The sequence below is a fragment of the Mixophyes fleayi genome, unplaced genomic scaffold, assembly GCF_038048845.1.
Source record: "Mixophyes fleayi isolate aMixFle1 unplaced genomic scaffold, aMixFle1.hap1 Scaffold_546, whole genome shotgun sequence".
NCBI lineage: Eukaryota > Metazoa > Chordata > Amphibia > Anura > Limnodynastidae > Mixophyes > Mixophyes fleayi.
The window spans coordinates 44,786-56,300 of NW_027448241.1; the positions used below are offsets into that span (position 1 = coordinate 44,786).

An 11,515-nucleotide genomic window follows, 5' to 3' on the forward strand; every position below is an offset into this window, starting at 1 on the left:
ATGCTGCTGTGCTGCTCTGCTATACAGGCCTCGTTCTGTTATATTCTAAGTCATCATATTAGATGTATGTCCTCATCCTGACACACATGTACTGCATATAGGCTGTATGCCGCTGTGCTGCTCTGCTATACAGGCCTCGTTCTGTTATATTCTAAGTCATCATATTAGATGTATGTCCTCATCCTGACACACATATACACTGCATATAGGCTGTATGCTGCTGTACTGCTCTCCTATACAGGCCTCGTTCTGTTATGTTCTAAGCTGAGCACTGATGATACCAATGAGCTGCACGTTGCACAGAATCCTGATATATTACTATTCTAGTGTCAGTGCTACATGTATCCTGTGTGTGAGATGTACGATCACCTGTCGTCACAGCAGTAATAATATAACATTTTATGTGTTTTCCTCTAGGGGAGAGAAAAAAGTCATATGCAACAAATTCATTCAGTCGGTAAGTTGTGATGGGGGAGGGTGTGAGGGCCCCATGTCCTGTCTTCTGGGTGACGTAGTTATCATCCTCCTGGATTGTTTTATCTACTTCCCTCACAGGAGTCTCCTGTTCTCTGGTCTTTGTGGGGTTCACAGACACCTTCTCCTAACGCCACATAATTAGGAATATGATTCATGAGAGAGATTGAAGAACCATTAAGGAAATTCTTATTAACAATTTATAAGATCTACTAATAGGCTATCTATATGTTTTGTTTTGTTTTTTTTAATTGATGTTATTTCTAGGTCAGTGCACTGATCAGTTATTATTGGAATATGTTGTTTATTGTTGTTGTTTTACTTCTCTATTTAATAAATATGTCTATTTTTGCATAATCCCACAAACTCCTCATTACACTGCGATGTTATGGTGCAGTCTCCAGCGCTGTGAGATTTCTCTATAATTGCTTCCTTCCATCATGGGACACACAGATCCTTCGCAGCCTCAGGAGCTTTCACCATCGCCTCTCAACTATCATCTGTGTTATTGTTTGAGTTATTTTGATCCATACATCATCTGTCCAGCACCAGGGATTTTTTGGGTTTTGGTTTTCTGTTCTCCGACTACAATCTGTAGATAATGCTTGTACCATATCTCCACCCCGCTGCCCCAACAGCTGTGGGTGACTGTTAGCGGCTGGAGAACCCATTCTTATTCTGTGATGGGTAAATTGTCCTTTCATGACGCTTGATGTCTCCCTCCGACTGGAGTTCTTTCTTGTTTTTGGCCCCAGTTCTGTCTTGTGGCTCCAGCTCTTGTATCAGCAATCTCCTGGCTTCCTTTCCGATGTAGGGTTCTCCACTCAGTAGATAAGAAGCATTTCATGGAAGGATGTGAAGGCTCTTCAGGAATAGCAGTACTGCATCTAGCTAGGACACTCAGGTAACTGGGCAAATCTTACTTGACAACCAACCAGAACTACTGTCTCTGAAGATGGTGTCTCGGATGTCCTTTACTGGCTCTGTTACATCTGGGCCCTGATCCCTATGTTTCTGTCCTTGTGCAGCCATATGATGTTTGTATGGTCCTGTCTACCTATCACTCAGAAATGGTGTCTTGTCTCCAAGCATCTCCTGTATTACTGGCCTGGTCTGATATCCAGGTGATCCCTGCATTTTGCTGGCCCTCACAGATGTATCTTGCAGGCCCCCAGCACATAGGTGTCCTCCTCTTTTATTATATAAGTTTAGCACAGAGAGACACTGTTGCATTACTCTCCCCTTGTGGCTTCTGCTTTATATTTGGACTTGCCGGCCACTTGCTTGTGTAGATGGATGGGTCACCTGGTGTTGTCTGATCTATCGCATGGTGCTCCATATGTAATGATCTCTCGGATGAGTGTTTCCTTTGACGTGACACAGACATTAAGGGGTTTCCTCACCTTATACCGTGTTGCTCTGTGGGTACATGAGTAAGAACACGATCTACCCACTGCCTGTCTCCTGTGGTTGCATTTGGTCCTTACATCCTCTGGGTCATTATACAATGTCTCTGCCTCTTACCTGCACTCGTGTGTTTAGACGATAACAGCCATAGTTCTTTATCTCTTTGCACAAACAGCCTAAATAATAACAGTCCCAACCAATCAGATTGTCCTCGGTGTGCCAGAGAGGACGGTCAGAGTGACCATTGTTTGTAATGTATTATTATATAGTACATTGTTGTTGAAGGATCATGAAGAAATAAGCCTGATGAATGATTCTTCTCTTGCAGAGCGCTGTCACCTGTCTGCTGTGGCCTCTAGAGACCAGCATTGTGTATGGCCTGGCCGAGGGGAAGGTACGTTCCTGTATTCTGATTCCTCACTGTCAGCTGCAGAACGGTTTAGAATACTTACATAGTAACATAATGCCTGAAAGAAATACTGAGTATTAATTAGACACCCTGCTAGATGAGCCTGTCCTGAAGAGCTTACAGTCTGCATTGTCAGGAAACAGAATGTGAGGAATAAGGAGCTTGCATAGAGTGTAATGTATCTGATTATTCTGATGAAGTTCTAGAGCTGGATTTATACAAATCTTATCACCATCATCCTCATTTATTCATGAGCCCTGCAGATTGTACAGTGCTGTCAATGCAGTAAACATAATAACATGAATATAAGAAACATGAACTTACAATTAAGCATAATAACACATACATGATAGTCATTTAGACTGTAAGCTCCAATGGGGCAGGGACTGATGTGAGTGAGTTCTCTGTACAGCGCTGCGGAATTAGTGGCGCTATATATATAAATAATAATAATATATACACATTGCATTCTTTATACACTACACTATGGTGCTAGCTGTCCTTCATAGGCTGACTACTCCCCCTCTAGTGTCTGGTCTCGCCTCTTTGATGGTTGGCCACACCCACTTTGGTGGGCACCTAGTGCTGCAGTCCCCTGGTGGGCCCTTCATGCCCCAGTCCGACACTGATAATGGGAGATTACAGGAGTGTGTGACCGGATGGACCTCCAATGCCCCCCTGTCGTGCTGCTGGGGACCGGCTGGGCCTGCCTTGCCACCATCCCCTTTATCCCAATTGCGCCCCCTTTTAACGCTTTAGGGGCTCTGCTAGTGTACCCCCTCGCTGGGCACCTGGGCTGGTGCCTCTTCTTACAGATCAGGGTGCTGAGCATGGTTCCCGTTGGCCTATCACAATGTCCAGAGCTTCAGGTAGCGGCAGAGCGTTGGTACTGATGCTCGGTCCACCTCAGACAGCACGGATAACGGATTCGATTGGTCTAATCTGTAGGTCACAGGAATTACAGCAGGTAAGTAGTCGTCAGAGCAGGATCTTGAAGCAGTGATGTTTATTAGCTCAGAAAGGGTCCTCATAAGAATTACAGATGATATATATTTTATGTGGCCAACAGAGCTCTTTATATCCAGTTTGAAGACCATACCCTGGCAGGAGGTAACCCAGCCTCCTGCCCCTTAACCAGTCCAGGTGCTTCATGCAGCCTGCACTGAATCAGGGGCAGGCGGAGGGGGCTCCTCCTGCCACCAGCAACCAGAGGAAGGCCACTGGGGGAGCCCCACATCCCGACTGGACCACAAAGGAATGGTAGAACCATTTGATTTATTAAAATACATAATTAGTTTTAAATACACATATACTGTACATACTTGTACACTCCTGGCGCTGTGCGCCGGTTATCTCCCGGCACTGCAGGGACCATACGTTACACATATACATACATCTATTAATTAAGAACATCTAAACACATTATTACGCAGCGACGGTTTTATCTCTCCCGGCGCTGCAGCGCACACTTTAATATACATTTATTTATATAAAATACATTTTCAATTATTATTTTCCACACCTGGCATCTAGCGCCTGTAAATTAACCCCTCCAGCGCCGAGTATTAACCTTCCTGGCGCTGGAGAACACTTAGATATGGCCGCCAGAGACCTCCGGACCCACCCCCAATAGGGTTACAGGACGGAAAGATGAGGAGCTCCGAGAGGATGATCGAAAAGCAGGACTGATTTATATCTAATGTATGGTGTGAGCTAGTCATAGTAAACAATTATGTCTTTAGGTCCGACTGGCAAACACCAAAACTAACAAGTCATCCACCATCTACGGCACCGAATCCTACGTAGTATCCCTGACCTCCAAGTGAGTACAATATATGTTTCTATTTCTTACACAGGTTGGTATTTGTCATTATATACAGTGATTATAAAATGTCTAAACTCTTGAATTTACAGTTGTTTGAGTAAAATCAAAATATATCATGTCAGACCTGTTTCCACCCTGTAACCAACATAATTCAATTGAAAAACAATTAGACAACTTTTGGGAGAAAAAAACTACAATACTCCAGTTGCATAAGTATGCACACCCCCACCCCCAAAACTAATACTTTGTGGAAGCATCCTTTGCTTTTATTATATTAGTCTTTTTGAAGTCTCTTTCGCCTTTGCACACCTGGGGCCGGAGTCATTAAGGAGAGCTAAGCATTAAAATGGACTTTGCACCTGGGCAAAACCATATTGTATTGGAGGGGAGGTAAATGTAACATGTGAGGACAGATCTGTAGTTGGGTGGGACACGTCCTAGATCAACTTTACATTTCAGTGTAAGAATAAAGCTATGAAGTATTTGTGCTATATGAGACCGCAGAAAAGGTGCGTCAGGGAGTATTGTTCTCAGTCCTAAACCTGGCATGAGAATGGCGGAATCTGTGGGGCATATTCAATTCCGATCCGCGTTACCGCAGAAAATGCGCACTACTACCGGTAATATGGTATCGCAATAACGCGGATTTTCGTACGCAGCCCGAAGGGCTGCAAACGAAAATCCACGTTATTGCGCTACCGCGGATTACGTTCGCGGCCGTTCCGGCGTGATTCCGCGAATCGGAATTGAATATGCCCCAAAGAGTCCTAGTAAAACAATTCTATAATTGATACCAGACATCGGTACTCCACCTAGTATCCTGATTATAGCGATAGTTAGTTTTTACATATACAATATTGTGCCTATACCAGGGTTTCCCAAACCCAGTCCTCAGGGCTCTCCAACAGGGCAGGTTTTCTGGATCACATGTGACATAATTATACCACCTGTGGATCTGTTACAATGTGTCAGTCAGTAATGAGTACACCTGTGCTCCAGCAGGAGATAGGAAAACCTGCACTGTTGGGGACAGTGCCGTAACTAGACATTTTAGTGCCCTGGGCGAGACAGGGCACCGGCGCCCCCCATCTAAGTGGGAGTGGCATTTGACAAGTGGGTGTGGCCAACCTAATGTGTGGGTGTGGCTAGCACTTTACTGAAAGAATATATAATAATATATATATATATATATATATATATATATATACACACACACACCCACACACACTGGTGGGATTCCATTAAGCTAGCTTTTTTTTTATATAGAAAGGAGAAGCCCTATGACATACATTGCTATTTTAATATAATACACTAAAAAGAGGCAAGATGGGAATATTAGGTCAAGTAACAAAACAGATCTTATAGGTCAGAGGGTAGTAAAGAAAATAAATGTTCACCAGTGTGCCTCCTTTAGCACTCACAAGCGCCCACAAACAAAAAGGATATTTAATTTTGCAGAACACAAATTTTTTTTTTTTTTTTTATATTTTACTTTTTTTTCTAAAATACAATTGACCTACTAACTTGCTGGATAAGTTAATAAATAAGCACTTTGGGTACATTCCAGATCGCTTATAGATCAATTGTTTAGTAAAACAGTTACTGGATTGTTGTAAAAGGCATTTTGCAAAAAAATGCTGGCTTTTGAATATTGAGTGACCTCCTAAGCTGAGTAAAAATACATAGCTTGCCCTCACACACATAATATAAATACAATTTTACTTACCCGTCCTGTGTCCTGTGCTTTTACGCTGCCTCTGCCCCAGCAGTGCTCCTCGCTGAATACAACGTCACATTCAGTGGGAGCGAGGAGACTGGCGGGAGCCGCCGGGAGATCAGGTGACTTTCTTTTTTTTTTTTTTTCTCCTTTTTTATTAACTTTATTGACACGGCTGCAATTTTCTTTTTTTTTTTTTAATATGCCGGCAGGTAGGGGAATATGCAGAGCCGCACCACCCTAGTTACGGCTCTGCATCTGCCACTTAGAATTCCTTTTGCATGAAAAGGTGTGATGGGGAGGGAAGGCGTGTTCTAACATGGGCATTGGACAGTAACGTGGTCGAGCAATTGTGTGCAGATTCGGACTGGGATGTAGTCCTAAATACAGTTGAAAAAACAGTTTTGTGGGTAGATGGTAGTTTTTCTTTGTGCTGATTAAACATTGCTTTTCTAAAATTCCTAGTTTTTGCAGTTCCCTTAAAAAATGTTTTTATCAATCTATATGCAAATGTGATCATATTGTGATCATTATTCCCTAAAGTCTCCCTCATCGGTATGTTAGATATAATATTTGTTCTATTAGATTAGTATCAAGTATTGCAGCACTCTCCTAGTTTTTTTCTTCTCTCACTGTAGTTGTAGACACACATTGGCTTCCTTAGTCACTAGTTTCATTGTCCTGATTTATATAAAGATAATTAATGTCACCTAAAGAGGACCGCATTTTTCTTTGCTACTCTTTCTATTTGTGATAATTCAATCATTTCTAGCAATCCAAATCTGTACTTCTCTTATGATGGTTTTCATGTACATCTACCTATAAAGGACTCATTCATTGACATTTTCATGGCTAGCACCCCGCTAGCATGGCTAGCACTTTCAACAAACTTGGTGAAAAGATAAAAGCTGAAGCACGCATATGGGGAAGCGTGTCAAATAAAGTGGATCCACTACTGCACATAACGGATGGAAGTTTCGATAAAGACCTACAGTATTTCGATAGTTATGTAAGGATTTCAGATGTGTGATACCTCAGGATTAACAGTGCCTCAGTAGTACATTAATGGCACATCAAGATGACATGTATATAAACTCAGGCATAAAACAGAACAAAGTATGGAGCGTTAACAGTATATTTTAAAACTGTATTATTCTTCAAGAAACTGATTCAAAACACAATAAAAGATTGCAAAAACAGCTGTAGGGTAATAATGAAGTTAATACACTAGCCTAGAGCCAGACATATAACTATTGACTGCCACTAGTTCACAATTGCTTTGAATGATTGGGAGACAGGAAGAATAACACATCTTGAGCAGTAGAGGTTGAGAACCAAATAACAGCACTCGAGTTCCTACATGTCTCTTCATCAGGGGGATGTGCTGAAATCCATTTTTTGTCTTTGACAAAATATACTGTACATTCAGTGGGAGCGAGGAGACTGCCGAGAGCCGCCGGGAGATCAGGTGACTTTTTTTTTTTTTGTCCTTTTGTATTAACTTTATTGACACGGCTGCAATTTTTTTTTATTTTTTTTTTTTAATATGCCGGTGGGTAGGGGAAGGTAGCGGGCGGCTGCTGCGCCCTCTTGGGCTTGCGCCCGGGGCGATGGCACCGCCCGCACCACCCTAGTTACGGCTCTGGTTGGGGAGCCCTGAGGACTGGGTTTGGGAAACCCTGGCCTATACTGAACTTAGAATGGCAAGTGCACATAGCTTGCTACTAAATCCCATATTCATCAGTTCTTCACTCTATAGAATCAGTCTAGAATTAGACAACATAAAAAACTAATTCTTGGATGAATAAATCGGGATCCAGACCTGTATATAGCGCTCCGTGGCGATTCCGAAGGTCAATTAAATATGTCGGGAATGAAACAGCCCATATGATCTTTCAATTATGTAGTCATAATATGGGATTATAAGGGAGAAAATAGAAAGCATTTGGCCACTCACAAACTTCAGAGTAATTCAGGTCCCCCAGCTCCAGTAAGCGCTTCTCTCCCTGACCACCTACATATACTGCCCGGCCAGGCGTGATCCTATACGGAGAGAGTTCATTCCATCCAGATATATGAATAAAAATGGTCTTTCAGATCCAACAGATGAGACACAGGGTACAACCCGCTCCTGACGCGTTTCGTCAGTACTAGGCTGACTTTGTCAGAGCTACCTAGTGTTGTCTCCTTTATAGTGATGTTCATGTTCCTTAATTAATAGACCTGTCTGGAACACACCTCACACAGATGAAGGATGGATGAGAGTGTTAGTCCTTATGTGTAGGACACAGGAATACAGCAGGTATAGGGGTCTCACAGGACAGCCGGGGGATGGATGAGAGTGTTAGTCCTTATCTGTAGGACACAGGAATACAGCAGGTATAGGGGTCTCACAGGACAGCTGGGGGATAGATGAGAGTGCTAGTCCTTATCTGTAGGACACAGGAATGCAGGAGGTATAGGGGTCTCACAGGACGGCCGGGAGATGGATGAGGGTGTTAGTCCTTATCTGTAGGACACAGGAATACAGGAGGTATAGGGGTCTCACAGGACAGCCGGGGGATGGATGAGAGTGTTAGTCCTTATCTGTAGGACACAGGAATACAGCAGGTATAGGGGTCTCACAGGACAGCCGGGGGATGGATGAGAGTGTTAGTCCTTATCTGTAGGACACAGGAATACAGCAGGTTTAGGGGTCTCACAGGACAGCCAGGGGATGGATGAGAGTGTTAGTCCTTATCTGTAGGACACAGGAATACAGCAGGTATAGGGGTCTCACAGGACAGCCAGGGGATGGATGAGAGTGTTAGTCCTTATCTGTAGGACACAGGAGTACAGCAGATATAGGGGTCTCACAGGACAGATGGGGGATGGATGAGAGTGCTAGTCCTTATCTGTAGGACATAGGAATACAGCAGGTATAGGGGTCTCACAGGACGGCCGGGGGATGGATGAGAGTGTTAGTCCTTATCTGTAGGACACAGGAATACAGCAGGTATAGGGGTCTCACAGGACAGCCAGGGGATGGATGAGAGTGTTAGTCCTTATCTGTAGGACACAGGAATACAACAGGTATAGGGGTCTCACAGGACGGCTGGGGGATGGATGACAGTGTTAGTCCTTATCTGTAGGACACAGGCATACAGCAGGTATAGGGGTCTCCCAGGACAGCCGGGGGATGGATGAGAGTATTAGTCCTTATCTGTAGGTTACAGGAATACAACAGGTATAGGGGTCTCACAGGACAGCCGGGGGGATGGATGAGAGTGTTAGTCCTTATCTGTAGGACACAGGAATACAGCAGGTATAGGGGTCTCACAGGACAGCCGGGGGATGGATGATAGTGTTAGTCCTTATCTGTAGGACACAGGAATACAGCAGGTATAGGGGTCTCACAGGACAGCCGGGGGATGGATGACAGTGTTAGTCCTTATCTGTAGGACACAGGAATACAACAGGTATAGGGGTCTCACAGGACAGCCGGGGGATGGATGATAGTGTTAGTCCTTATCTGTAGGACACAGGAATACAGTAGGTATAGAGGTCTCACAGGACAGCCGGGGGATGGATGAGAGTATTAGTCCTTATCTGTAGGACACAGGAATACAGCAGGTATAGGGGTCTCACAGGACAGCCGGGGGATGGATGACAGTGTTAGCTCTGTAGGACACAGGAATACAGTAGGTATAGAGGTCTCACAGGACAGCCGGGGATGGATGAGAGTATTAGTCCTTATCTGTAGGACACAGGCATACAGCAGGTATAGGGGTCTCACAGGACCAGCCGGGGGATGGATGACAGTGTTAGTCCTTATCTGTAGGACACAGGAATACAACAGGTATAGGGGTCTCACAGGACGGCCGGGGGATGGATGACAGTGTTAGTCCTTATCTGTAGGACACAGGAATACAACAGGTATAGGGGTCTCACAGGACAGCCGGGGGGATGGATGAGGGTGTTAGTCCTTATCTGTAGGACACAGGAATACAGCAGGTATAGGGGTCTCACAGGACAGCCGGGGGATGGATGACAGTGTTAGTCCTTATCTGTAGGACACAGGAATACAGCAGGTATAGGGGTCTCACAGGGACAGCCGGGGGATGGATGAGGGTGTTAGTCCTTATCTGTAGGACACAGGAATACAGCAGGTATAGGGGTGTCACATGAAGAGAGCTGGGTCTTTAGGAACAGTAATGATTATCTTATAATGGTTGTTACACACTTATCAACACGTAAAGGTTGTATAAATGTTAGACTTTCTGCAGGGGGTAACCCAGCTTCATGTCCATTAACAGTCCAGGCTGATTCCGCTATCTCTCACATGAATCATTCTAACCATCGTCCTTTACACTGTACTCAGTGGTGTGGGGTCTTCTCTCTCTCATCCACATACTGCCAGAGGGGTCTTTCTGGCTCCCAAACTAGTTCCAAAACTCGGTTTGCCAAGTTCTGTGCCGCTTCCAAGAGGAATGTCGCCCCATGAGGGTTGCACCCCGATCTTGGTGTAGCTGAACTTCTGATTCTAGGGGGCATTGGGACACTATTAGAAGCCCCTCCAGTGCAGAGGGCCTGTAGCTACGGGCCAGAGGTGAAGTCACTAGATACCCCTTGTGACTTATGGTGTAACCATGATGTTGACCATGGCCTTTTCTGGACAAAACCATGTTACAGTACAAGGGGTGCAAGTTAGTTTATCATTTGCACATAAGGAAATACTGTCTGTTTGTCATGTAGCACACAATACCCGATAGCTTATTTGTACACTGAAATTTAAAGTTGATCTAGGACATGGATTTTCCTACCAATTGAATATAAGTTTTTTCAAAAAAAAATTCTACTTTATTATTCATCATTTAATATTATGTTTTTATGCTTTTATTATTGTATAAGCACAAAGTGGTAATTTATTGATTGATAGAATCATCCTGTGATTCACAACTTGCAGATAGAGGTATGTGGACACACTCAGTAGTGCTGAGTACTCTTACTCTCAATATATAGATATAACATTTTATAGGAACATTTGTGTGGTTCTCTTACCAGGAAACAGCAGCTGGGAATCGCGCTCTCCACCATTTCTATATATACTTTTTGGCAGTGACAGATGTGTACAGTAGTAAAATGAACAAGGGGTTGGTTTAGGGTCAGTGAGTTCAGTGATGTCTGAGTTCTGCACGAGATGAGGGTCCTCCTATGTTAGCTATCTATATATATATATATATAACACATAAGCCTGGCCTGGTTTTAGGCACCAGGGTGATGATTGATGTGAGATAAACTGTCCCCGTATCTTCCAGACAGGGCTGGGACACACTCTGATCTCCTCTCTGCTTGTTTAGTGTTTCAGGCAAAGGAATCCTCTCTGGACATGCAGACGGGTCCATTGTTCGCTATTTCTTCGATGATGAATGCTCTGGCGAATCTCAGGTTTGACTGTTATAACCATGATCCATAAACTCTTATAGATGTGGTTCAGTGCAGTGGAAATCACTTGTTTCCATTGAGTAAAATAACATTTATTATGTAAATATGATCCAATTTATTATTCTATAGGTCAGAACACCAATGTTATTGTGAAGATACCTGGCCCAATGCTACCCACTTCTCACTGGCTGACCACCCACGGGTGCCTCACTATGCCAGGGAAGTCTACCCAGTACCTTCTAGGGTTCTTCTTAGTCAC

General features: G+C 43.9%; 1 protein-coding gene across 1 annotated transcript in view; it reads left to right on the plus strand.

Moving 5' to 3' along the window:
* The window catches only part of LOC142134597 (intraflagellar transport protein 172 homolog), a gene marked incomplete at its 3' end in the record, with an annotated part of 46,848 nt that extends 35,589 nt beyond the window's left edge, over positions 1-11,259 (plus strand). Inside the window, exons 4-7 of the mRNA XM_075194559.1 lie at positions 418-457; positions 2,210-2,275; positions 4,033-4,112; positions 11,172-11,259. Of these exons, the coding sequence (XP_075050660.1) occupies positions 418-457; positions 2,210-2,275; positions 4,033-4,112; positions 11,172-11,259 (274 nt within the window). The remainder of the gene's footprint in view (positions 1-417; positions 458-2,209; positions 2,276-4,032; positions 4,113-11,171) is intronic.
* Between the last annotated feature and the right edge of the window lie 256 nt (positions 11,260-11,515).